General features: G+C 48.3%; 6 protein-coding genes across 6 annotated transcripts; 3 read left to right on the forward strand and 3 right to left on the reverse strand.

Moving 5' to 3' along the window:
- Window positions 1-1680: 1680 nt before the first annotated feature.
- On the reverse strand, window positions 1681-2490 carry BDV27DRAFT_154108 (uncharacterized protein; the record flags this gene model as incomplete). The annotated part of the gene is made up of 3 exons (XM_032071912.1): window positions 1681-1964; window positions 2021-2170; window positions 2247-2490. The coding sequence occupies 3 exons, from the start codon at window positions 2488-2490 to the stop codon at window positions 1681-1683; spliced, it is 678 nt and encodes a 225-aa protein (XP_031931482.1).
- A 762-nt stretch (window positions 2491-3252) lies between these two features.
- BDV27DRAFT_168144 (putative Melibiase subfamily) lies at window positions 3253-5566 on the forward strand (the record flags this gene model as incomplete). The annotated part of the gene is made up of 1 exon (XM_032074695.1): window positions 3253-5566. The coding sequence occupies exon 1, from the start codon at window positions 3407-3409 to the stop codon at window positions 5564-5566; it is 2160 nt and encodes a 719-aa protein (XP_031931483.1). The 5' UTR covers window positions 3253-3406.
- Window positions 5567-6181: 615 nt separating this feature from the next.
- Window positions 6182-7108, forward strand: BDV27DRAFT_154110 (hemerythrin domain-containing protein; the record flags this gene model as incomplete). The annotated part of the gene is made up of 3 exons (XM_032071913.1): window positions 6182-6259; window positions 6318-6842; window positions 6920-7108. The coding sequence occupies 3 exons, from the start codon at window positions 6182-6184 to the stop codon at window positions 7106-7108; spliced, it is 792 nt and encodes a 263-aa protein (XP_031931484.1).
- Window positions 7109-7171: 63 nt separating this feature from the next.
- On the reverse strand, window positions 7172-9211 carry BDV27DRAFT_45518 (M81 family metallopeptidase). The gene is made up of 2 exons (XM_032076681.1): window positions 9128-9211; window positions 7172-9067 (listed from the first exon to the last, which is right to left on the reverse strand). Exon 2 carries the CDS (start codon window positions 8769-8771, stop codon window positions 7236-7238), a length of 1536 nt encoding a protein of 511 aa, XP_031931485.1. The 5' UTR covers window positions 8772-9067; window positions 9128-9211; the 3' UTR covers window positions 7172-7235.
- Window positions 9212-9390: 179 nt separating this feature from the next.
- Window positions 9391-10513, forward strand: BDV27DRAFT_45519 (copper homeostasis protein CutC). Its single transcript, XM_032076682.1, has 3 exons — window positions 9391-9428; window positions 9494-9644; window positions 9780-10513. The coding sequence occupies exons 2-3, from the start codon at window positions 9499-9501 to the stop codon at window positions 10441-10443; spliced, it is 810 nt and encodes a 269-aa protein (XP_031931486.1). The 5' UTR covers window positions 9391-9428; window positions 9494-9498; the 3' UTR covers window positions 10444-10513.
- A 465-nt stretch (window positions 10514-10978) lies between these two features.
- Window positions 10979-11560, reverse strand: BDV27DRAFT_154113 (uncharacterized protein; the record flags this gene model as incomplete). Its single annotated transcript, XM_032071914.1, has 1 exon — window positions 10979-11560. The coding sequence occupies one exon, from the start codon at window positions 11558-11560 to the stop codon at window positions 10979-10981; it is 582 nt and encodes a 193-aa protein (XP_031931487.1).
- Between the last annotated feature and the right edge of the window lie 146 nt (window positions 11561-11706).

Here is an 11706-nt window from a genome sequence, read left to right on the forward strand (position 1 = left end):
ACATGCACCAATCACATTTGAAGGCCCAATCATCGAGCCCGGATCTCATGGGATCTTGAATCTCTGATATCAAACGGATTACCATTACGAGAAGCATTGGTCAGATTACACAGACGGTGGAGACCGAAGTTCCTCATTCATATCAGGGCAATTGAATAGCGTCTTACCAATCGCGGTAAGCCCGTCGATAGTTCGAACTTATTGCATATTATTGTTTGTTTATTGATAGGCCAAGCGGACTAGCGCTGCAAGTTGGCCCGCTCTGCGCCGTTCAGGTTACATTTCGCTCAGGCTTGATATTAATCCCACTACCCTAATTGTCTTGGCAATACGAAATTTTCACTGGAAATTCCATGCTGACTCAAACAATCCTGCTGCATGTCTCACTTTAGAGGCTGCTAATTTGCTGGCCAAAGTTCGTGTGGGTCTTTCCTGCCGCTCAATTTATAAAATCCTCTGCAATCCTTATGCTCCTCCGGAGTACTTACCCTTCACGTATGTGTGGTGCAATCGGACGAACTGACAAAGTGCTATCCCTCCACCGAGAGAACACTGCAGTTTGACCTGCAGACCTACTAGCATGGATACATACATACTGGATGAAAGCCATCGTTGAGAATTGGAGGCTGGAGCAGAACAGTCGCCTTCCTTCCCGCTCCTGGTATGGGCGATGGTATGTAAGGGAGAAGGCTGGCTGAGCACCTAGATACAGAACAGAAAAATGAGGCGAAACAGAGACTTATACTGCACAGCAATCACATTCCCTGTAGGAAATTACCTTAATTGTGCGACGAAGGAATTGTAAGAAGGGGGGCTGGTTGACTCTCGGTTTGATGCATGAGGCTGCAGCTGTCTTTCAATGCCTTATGCTTTACTATGCTCGACTCTAATTAGAGGTTCGGCAACCATAGTCTGTGCAAGCTAAGCGATTGATGCGCTGTATGCAGAGTTGTAGAACCTTTACAGTCGAGCAACGGCCATGTCCCGAAACATCTCCAATTTGTAAACGTCTGGGGGTTCACAGTAAGCTGCGGGCTATCATGGGGATTTGGATACTCCGATGGAAATAGCTGTTTGATCAGCAATTTATTGTTTTTGGAAACGTCTTTCATCTTCAAACAAGACATCGATCACCCCATATTTTTACTGGGAAATCTAACGTGTCGCAAAGATCTTTAACTGTAGTAGTTCGACCCGAACATCACTTCTTAGCGATATTCGAACTGTTAATCGGATTAGAACTAGCATTGCAACTACTAGTTGGACTAGATCTGAACTGACTAATACTACTATTTGCCTTTCTAGCTGACCTGCGACCACTACGTGTAGCTTTCTCAAAGTCGTGGATTGAAGCTTAGGCTTATTTATCTATCTATCTATTTATTTTTTTTTATCTTTTCGGTCTACCTCTAATAACATTAATCTATATCAAAGAGCTGTCACAGACTATTAATATACTGAGAATTGAATATGGGTAAACAAACGTCCTTGTCCTTCTGCCATGAAGCAGCAAGCCAAAGTATACCGCGCTTTTCGTGACAAAAGGCTAGTACCGACGTACAAGAAGCCTTTCAGGACTATTCTGAGAGGCTCATAGCACCAAGTACCTTTTCTTTTTTCGGCTTGGTTTCACAGATTTGCCCAAGTAGCCCGACGCGAACTGGATTCAAACCCCTCTGATCATTCTAGCTCTTGCGCTGATAGGCGTTTGTGTGTCGCCGATAACTCTTGCGGTGGCGGGCTAGCAAAGGGTGATTGGGATAGCAGCGGACCCTCTGTCACTGGCATGACTTGGTGCTTTTGGCGCCGTCGACGAATGAGAAAGAAAGCCCCAGTGATGAGCAAAATACCCCCAACCGCGGCACCGATCCCAATACCCGCTTTAGCCCCGGTGGATAGAGAGGACGAGCCATCATCTGATAGATGACTTTCTGCAGTGACAGTTGTGGAACCTGAAGAGGATCCTGATGGTGTAGGTGTGAGGGGACTGGAAGGAATGGCAGCCGATGATCCAGCAGACCAGTATGCGATGAGATCATTTTGAGAGGCAGCGTGGAAGCTGTCTTCTGATGATGGAGATTGGCAATCTCGTTTTTCGAATGTTCCACCACAGCATTTCCAGATATCGTCACCTGAGTCGTAGACAATATCGGGAAAATTGAGGTATCACCTTTGGGGCAAGAAGAATGTTAGAAGTGGCTACAGTATATCCCTGGCGCTGGGCCAGCGCAGTAGCTAAGACTCACCACGTCGATTTACACAGACAGATTTGTTCTCAGTATCGTCAAAGGAAGTGGAATTCGCTGTACATGCGGCGGTATAATATCCGCTCCCACCCTGAGTCGAGTGACTATATCCGCAAATGTTATCGGTGAGGCAGGTATCGCCGCGGGCGCAACATGGTAGCACTGGATGTGTCCCATTAAGAGTGCCACAGGGCACCAGATCGATATCCGCAATGATTCCTTCCGGCCAGGTACAATTAACCATTTTGTACGTCTGGCCAGGGACCTTGAAGACAATGGCTTTGCGGTTGAAATAAGGGCATTGAGAAGTAACAACATGGGGGCCGGGTGAACAGACGAGGCTGAGATATGCGAGGTACGGAGTACTTTGCTGCCAAGAGAGACTCAGCCTGATTCTTTCATTTTTTGTTATGGATCGCCCTTATAGTGTTAAATTGAGCTCTGATAAGGTTTAAAAGGGGGAAGGATAATTGATTTTGTCTGGCACCAGATGTAGTCCAACGTGATTGTTAGAACCCTACCACGTGTTTCCAGCAGTGTGGTGTGGGGTGGTGATGCTGTGTCTTTGCTGCTCTAGCTGCCTGGGTAAACTAGGAATGTATGATATTTTTATATGGGCTTAAAAGGATAATGTATGAGCATCACAGGTTCTATGATAAATTCTGGACAAGATATTCGATTAGGAGTATGTTGCTTGCAATAGACTTAACTTCATCAGATCTGATCAGTAAAATAAATGGCGAGTCGGTATCAGTTAGAGTTCAATTTGATAGGAAAGGGCTATACTCTATCATACTATATTAATTTTCCTGAGAGGGGTAGTTTCTAGATGCATCAAGCTTCAACCTATGTTGACGAGAAGTTGCCCTCAAAATGCGGAGATGCCTTGCCAGGATATTCAGCCTATTTACGCAAAACCCTGTCTCTAACAATTTCCACCAACCCCAGGGTGCCATTTCCCCACCTCATAACATGAACTACAGGCTCCTATTCTTATAAGAAAGAAGTTCTTCACAGCCATCTCTGAGTCGAGTTCATTCCTCTATGCGTGAGTTACCGGCAAATGAGAAAGTGAAGCGAAGATCTACTTTCGAAGGCCCACGAGTCAGATAATCTACTCACACCGTTCTGAGATTGGAGCCCGAGTCTTCCCCTTGAATATGCCCCTCCCTAAGATCATTACGCTACAAAGCGATGTCTTGCGTGTCAATGTCTACATTGATGATCAAGGATCTGCTTTCCTGCAGGAAATGATTCACTTGTCCGGTTCTTCTCGACCGTCGGTATCTAAATACTTCGCTAATTCTTACACACCGCTGGTGGAGGTGCGGCTGGCGGGGGAAGGTACTGAAAAACATAAATCGTCCAAGTCTCTGATAGGCACGTACGTGGGGACCCGACTGCGCTACCAATCGCATGAGATCAGGCAGCAAGCGGGCACCCATACTCTGAACGTCACATTGAAAGACTCCGTTTCTATAGTGACAGTCATTGCGCACCTCACAGTCTACAAAAACACCAGTGTACTCCGTGCGACAAGCACAATCCGAAATGATAGTGATAAAGATATTGTGGTGACACAACTGACCTCTTTGGTCCTGGGTGGGCTAACCACTGGCGCTGAAAGATGGTGGTCCGACTACATTCTCACAGTCCCTAATAATTCATGGTTCAGGGAGGCACAATGGATCGATTACGATCTACCCAGTTTGGGTATAGACGATTACGGCGTGTATGGGCGTCCTGAGGGACATGCGGCCAGCTTAGGTCACTATTCGGTTTCCAACCGAGGGACCTTCTCAACAGAGGGCCATTTACCTATGGGCCTTTTGAAGCGCACTGACAATGGTGAAACATGGCTTTGGCAAGTGGAAAACAATGGCTCCTGGCGCTGGGAAGTCGGTGACTGGAAAGACAGTGTCTATCTGGCTGCTGGCGGCCCGGCCGAGACCGACCATGATTGGAGACAAACGCTCTCCCCGGGACAGAAGTTCACCACCGTGCCTGTGGCTTTATGCCATGTCCTGGGGGACTACGAACATGCATTTGCGGAGATGACCCGCTACCGGCGACAGATGCGACGGAAACACCAGGATCATGAGCGATTGCCTATTATCTTTAATGATTATATGAATTGTCTTATGGGTGACCCCACTGACGAGAAGATCCTGGCACTTGTCAACCCTGTGCTACGAACTGGGGCTGAATACTTTGTTATCGACGCTGGTTGGTATGCAGATGATTCCGGCTGGTGGGATGACGTTGGGTTGTGGGAACCGTCGAAGAAGCGTTTTCCGATGGGATTCAAGGAACTACTTTTGCACTTGAAAACCAAAGGCCTCATTCCAGGCCTCTGGATCGAGCCGGAAGTAATTGGAGTACGCAGCGTTGTTGCCAAACAGTTACCATATGAAGCGTTCTTTCAACGAAATGGTCAGCGCATCGTTGAAAAAGGGCGTTACCAGCTAGACTATCGCCACGCAGCCGTCCGAGAACACATGCATGCTATTATGCACCGGCTAGTCACCGAATATGGTGTAGGTTATTTTAAGTTCGACTATAACATCGAAGTCACCCAAGGCACCGACATCAATTGTTCAAGCCCAGGGTCTGGTCAATTAGATCACAATCGGGCGTACCTGCACTGGGTGAGTGAGCTGCATGACCGGTATCCTGGCTTGGTAATTGAAAACTGCTCGAGCGGCGCTCAGAGAATGGATTATGCTATGTTGGCTGTCCATGCCTTGCAGTCAACTAGCGACCAACAAGATCCCGGTCGTTACGCAGCAATTGCTGCCGCTCTTCCAACAGCTGTTACCCCCGAGCAAGGTGCCACCTGGGCATACCCTCAGCCGGAGTGGGATGACGAGACCAATGCGATGACGGTGGTTAATAGTCTTCTCGGTCGCATACATCTAAGCGGACGCCTGGACAAACTTACGCCGCAACAATCTGAGCTTATCAAGCAAGGTATGGATGTATACCGTACAATTCGCGCCGACTTGACCACGGCTACTGCTTTCTGGCCTCTCGGTCTTCCTCACTGGCATGATGACTGGGTCACATTAGGGATGGAGGTGCATACACCTGGCAATTGTGATTCGGGCGTCCGCTATTTAGCAGTCTGGAGACGAGGAGGCCCAGATTCTGTTGAGCTGCCTATTCCTGTTCTCTGTGGGCGTCCTGTTAAGGCAGAACTGCTTTATCCCTCTACCTTTCCATGTGAGATATCATGGGATCTTGCGCAGGGAATACTGCATATCCGGACACCCTCGAAGCTTTCTGCCCGACTCCTGAAGCTCACTAGTAGAAATGTTTAGTGCAAGAATGACATACCCCGAGGAAGTACGAGTTAAAGTTCCCATTTTCCACCAATAAGATATACCCAGAGGCGCTAGAGAAAGACCATTGGAGACGAGTAGAGACATGATATGCCCATGATAAGTTTAGTGAATCACAGCGGCATTCTCCCCTTCGATTCATGACTTACCTGGCGAATAGTCTGGCTAGGCAGCAACACAATTTCCTATCGTATTGCTGAGCGCTTGGGCAGCTGTGGCAGCTGGGATACAGCGTCACGATATTTAAGGTTCTCCGAGGCTGAGGCAATAGGGCCTCCCATTTCAAATTTCCGCCTTGGGAACCAATAGACGTCGAACAAACCAACAATCTCGCTAATTAATCTATCATTGAAAGACCCAGCACAGTCAGCTTACTTTTTAGACCCTGCCATTGGTGACTTAAAATCAGCAAACAGCGTGGATAAGCCAGCCCGCTGGGTTAGATCCGTATTCCATTGCTTGGCTCTCGCACAGACACCAAGATTTTGGCATACGAGTGTTTGCTTTAGAGCCCCTTATAAGCGCAGCTCTGCCCGTGTTCAACCATAGAATCAAACTTCACATCCATTTCAAGTTAAAACATTGCATCGGACCATGACAACGAAACCCTCGAGCGCCCCATGGGCAGACGAGCCATTTCACTTGATCACAACGCCGTCAAAGAGCTTGGATGTATGTGCTCACAGTCTTGCAGGAAGAACTGAATGGCACCGACTGACTGACTGCTCAGGAATCACTTGGTCATATTTACGGTGCCACTCAGATGGCACACGCGCATAATGTCATTATACGAGGGCTGAATGCTATCCTCCAGCAGGCCCCGTACGTGCCCATTGCCACGGACGAACACTTTAAAGCACAGGACGTCAAGGACCTCCTCTTCTACGTTCAGTCGTGGGTCAAGATGGTCCATCACCACCACTGGGTCGAGGAAACTTGCATGTTCCCAGAGATCGAGAAGTTTACCTGTAGGCCAGGATTTATGGGTGACTCGAAGCATCAGCACGAGCTCTTCCATGACGGGCTAGAGAAACTGCTTGCATATTCCTCAGCTATGACACCAGAGAAGTACCGGTGGCACGGGGCCGATGGCATGGAGAAAATATTCGACTCATTCAGCAAGGACCTGACCGATCACCTCTACGCTGAGATCGATGTCTTCTTGAGCATGGGAGACTTCGACAGCGCTGGGTTGAACAAGATATGGGAAAAGGCTGAGAAGGTTGCAAAGCAATCAGGGAATCTGGCGATGCTTGTATGTTCCCACCCAACTTTCTCTTACATGTTATGCATAGGACACCGGCAGGTGGGGTTCTAATTTGTCTGCTACAGTACGATGCCTTCCCCGTGGTGCTTGGCTGTGCCGACAAGACCTACGAAGGCGGCCATGACTTTCCTCCCTTTCCCTGGGTGTTGCCCTACCTAGTCAAGTACTGGTTCGCCGCGGGTAATGGAGCCTGGAGATTTAACCCATGCGACTGGTGGGGTCAGCCAAAGCCCCTGGAGTTTGGTCCACGTTGAGGTCCATGTAAGCCCAGAACTGATATTACAGGTAGATAACTATGGCCTATACCAATGATTAATGTATGCTCAAGCATGTCCACCTTACCCATTTAGCTATTGCAGAACATTTAAGACATAGATCCTGTCACTCATCAGGTCCATCCATCGGTTCATTAGACTTCGCAATCATCCGTGCCGTTAAATCGGGGGGCTCCTGAAAAGTAGTATCGAAAGGCCACATCGGCCGACGAATGCGTTTATGCCCTAGTCGCTTGATGTCTTGGTCCACACCACCTGGAGTGAGCCCAAGCATCCAGTCTGCAGCCATATCAAACAGTTCCGGCTCTAGGTATCCAATCTTAACGATCACTATATCCGTAGCACGAGGGTTCAGGTTGAGATCAGTAAAGTCACGCTCGTGATGGTAAGGTTTGCGAAGTTGAGTCAGAATCGCAAACACACTGCCAACCTGCAAGACTGCCTCGATTACAGCGTCCTTGTCGCCATGCTTGATCGAATGAACGCGTCCCGTCATAGTGATAGGACCGGCATGGATATGGTCCACTTCCGCTCCCGCAGTAACGGTAACATTAGCACCGACGCCTGCCTCAACCATTGTCTGGACAGCTTGCGGCCCCGGGACGCTAGCATATATAACTGTCGGCCCGGAAGGGTCCTTGAACTCAGATCGCTCAAGTAGCCGTGTCAGTCCCCAGGTCACATCGCCTGAACCGCCCGCAGTCGGGTTATCACCTGAGTCGGAGATGAAGAAAGGGTGGACAGGTGAGGCCAACGCAGTGTCGATACACTCTCGGAATGATGCTGTCGGTGCGACAAACTTGAAATCCTTGCGCGAGTCCCAGAACCTCTTTGCCAAACGTTCCGCCCCAGCAGCAATGGCCGTTTCATCCCATCCCGTGACAACAATAGAGCCGCGATTTCGAGGCTCGTCGGCCCAGGGGTATCCGACCCATATCGCGGCATCGATCACCCCCGATTCTGCCTCCACTTCAGGCACAGCCTCATAAAGACTCTTGGCCGGCTCTATACGCGTAGAGGTTTGCTCTCCGGGCAGTAATATGGGCACCGGAATCCATGCTTTGAGGAGTCGTACCGGACCTCCAGCGGTGTCAGAAGCCTGCGCAAGAAGGCCAACAAGGTTGCAACACGCTCGCTCTTTAGTATCTGACTCATCTACATGGGGAGCTGTCCGATAACAGGTTAAAAGGTCCAACTCGTGAGCTAGTTCTCTAGACACATTTCCATGTAAATCCATCGACGCCGACACAATGATATCAGGACCGATAACACCTCTGATCCGTCGCATAAGTTCAACCTCGGCGTCATCGATTTCCTCAACACACATAGCGCCGTGAATATCAAACCAGAGGCCATGAACGACCGTAGTCGAAATAATGTCGCCCAAACGCCCACAAATCTCTCCTGCCAGCCGCTCGAAGGCATCGCGTGTCACCATACCACCTGGTAATGCATGACCAATTAAAGCACCGTGCCATTCTGCTGCGTCGCCAAGTGGTGTGCCTGTTTGTAGGAACTTGTATTCATCGATAACCTCATTTCCCCTGCGGGGATGGAATGCAGGCGCAAGGGTTCGCGAGGGAGTGAAGGTAGACGTTTCACAGGCCAATCCTGCAACTGCAATGACAGGACGCTTGACCATGACTTCTTATAGGCTCAAAGTATTGTGTAAAAATTTGTAAAGAGTGTATAGAAGACTTCGCTGGGCTACGGGGGTTTGTTGATATTCTGTTGTTAGGTTAATTAGCCGGCGGCAATCCTCAACCCCGCATGATCCTTGATAAGTCCGTGAACCCGAGCCATAGCACCAGAGCTTCTACGGATACATAGTAGCTTTTCTGGGCCAGTCGTTTAAAAAAAGCTGGCTGGTTCAATCAAAGCGAATTATGTGTGTGTTACAAAAACGCTTGTAACTTGGAGATTCGGAGGAAATATATACTGTCAATCTATATTAACCCTGGGTCATATCACCGTCAAGGATACCAGTTGAGGTCGTACATAGCGAAGATTGGTTAACAGCATAAATAATGATTACAGGATCTCTGCAAGAGCCTTTGAAGAGGGAGGAACTTCGCGTATGCTAATACCATGCCCCCAGCGTTCTAACTTCTAACACACATATCCAATATGTCCGGAGCGGAACAGCTTTGATCCTTTGATGCCTAAAAGGGAATAGCGCTGAAACACACTTGCCCGAGGCATTAAGGCAACTGTCAAAGCCACTTTGAGTTCGAGTTCACTTGGAGATATTGAAAAGGAGATATTGAAGCACATCGAAAGCTGTGTTCGAGACACAAGAGTAAGTTTTCCACAGAATGCAGATATAATGAACACAGCAATCTGAGTGTCACTTATGACGGATAGAAAACATGGAGCACATCGAGCCAGGCTCCGCGTTGAGCGATTCGACCAAGGATGGATTGCGCAAGGATGTCACCGCACCTCTGTTAGAGATTGCTTGCTTCAATGAAGAGTCGGCTATTATTGCTGCCAGTGCTGGAGCTGATCGTATTGAGTGAGTCGTCTCTATCTTAGTCAAGAACGCGTAAGTTGAGGGACCATATTTGCCTCGAGGCAATTCAATGTACTCAACCAAAATACTCTATGCTTGCGCGTGCTCTGTTTGAAACTAGGGGCTAACACTATCAAGGTTATGTCGGGACTATGCATCAGGAGGCTTGTCGCCAGAGCCCGAGACTGTGGCCAGATTGAAATCTCAGATTTCCATCCCGGTCTATGTGATGATCCGACCACATGCAGAGAGCTTCTATTACAGCGACACGGACTTCGAGACCATGAAGCGTACAATGGAATCGCTCATGGAGAAAGGAGCAGATGGCTTTGTATTTGGTATTTTGACTCAGGATGCACCAGCGCAGGCTGTTTCTCGGATTGATGTGGCGAGAAACAAAGAATTGGTTGAGCTTGCACAAGGCAGGCCATGTACCTTCCATCGCGCGTTTGACCTGATACCGGAATCGAACTGGGATTTTGCCCTTGCCGACATCGTGGAGTGTGGGTTTACCTCTATCCTGACGAGTGGCCCGTCCGGTGGGTCGGCGATTGAATGTGTCGATCAACTAGACCGCCTGATACATGAACGACTTGTACAGGTAAAGAGACGTATGGAAGGGTATGATCGGTTGCCTCAGATCATTGTTGGCGGAGGTGTTAGAGCAACCAATATTAGAATGTTATGGGAGAGGACACGTGCTCCCGCATTTCATTCTGCTGCCCTTGCTCTATCGTCGATGGAGCTGGCCAGTGATGCTGAAGTAGAGGCGTTGAGGGCCGCCCTTAACCAAGCAGCATAAAAGCGGCAGTTAGGCCTAGGGCTGTCGCCCCTTTTGTCAGATTGTTATTTAGATAATACCTTATAGTCAGAATTAACTAATCAACAATTTCTCCTTGAAAAGTCCCTTAATAGGTACCTAGGGCACTTGATCGTTTCCTTTCCGATTTACTGATAGATTTACATTCTAAGGCCATCTCCCACTTGTGTAATCCATGTTTTTACAAGGTTATGTATAAGTTGTCTCTGTATAGTTTGGCTTTTTGCTTTTCATATGAATTTAATTGTTCTATAGACTTGGATTCATATATTTATAGTTTAATGCTATATTGTATAGCGTGCCTGGCTACATGGTAATATTGACCCTTGTTATTGTCTTTTCCATTTAACTGAACAATAATATGTATACTGCGGCTCGGATATTGTCCATTAGAACAGTGGGGGGAATCGAAAATTTGAATTAAAAAAAATTATTATTGGATATTAATAAGTCTAAAATATCAAGCTGTCGAGCGAAGCGAGGGATTGCCGCTTGTAAAGCGTTGAAAAGATTCAATCTAGCGCTTCGCAGACGACGGCAACCGTGGTAATTTAATGGGCACAATTAGGAGCGCAGAAATAACTCCGATAATGAGACATGATCCGAATCCTAGCCGTAATGCAGCCTCGTAGCTTTGCACTACCTGTTCCCTATATGGTTGGTCCAGCTTTGCAATGGCCTGGATTGAGGCCCGCGCCAGGGCAATGACCTCATCTTTGTGCAGCCCATGGACAAAGACATGGAGGCATCGTATGAGTGCATTCTGAACAAGGACGCTGCTGAGTGCGACGCCTAAGACTGTGCCTAGGCTGCGCCAGATGGTAAGAGTGCTCATGACTATGGCCTGCTCGTCTCGCGTAGATGTGGCAAGGACCGCCACAGCGGTAGTAGTGTACTGTAGTCCATTCGCAACAGAGTATGGAACTAAGGCGAGTAAATACATAGCAGCGGACAAGCCGCGCTGAATGCAGATGAGACATATGATAGTACACAGATACAGTGCTGCGGCGCCCACAAGTGGCCAATGTAGGCGGCGCGTCTTGGTGATTAAGAGCCCCGTCAAAGCACCTGTCGCAGATGATAGGATAGCCGGGAGCATAAGCCGGAGGCCAGATGAGGTGGCGCTGGTTAAAAGCACAGCTTGAAAGTATAGCGGCCTGTATCCATAGGACTGTGGTTAGCGTAAAAAGATTCTGAAGAGTGCATTAGAGAAGGAAGGACAACAACAACAACAATATAAAAAAA

The sequence above is a fragment of the Aspergillus caelatus genome, assembly GCF_009193585.1.
Source record: "Aspergillus caelatus strain CBS 763.97 unplaced genomic scaffold BDV27scaffold_23, whole genome shotgun sequence".
NCBI classification, from domain to species: Eukaryota; Fungi; Ascomycota; class Eurotiomycetes; order Eurotiales; family Aspergillaceae; genus Aspergillus; species Aspergillus caelatus.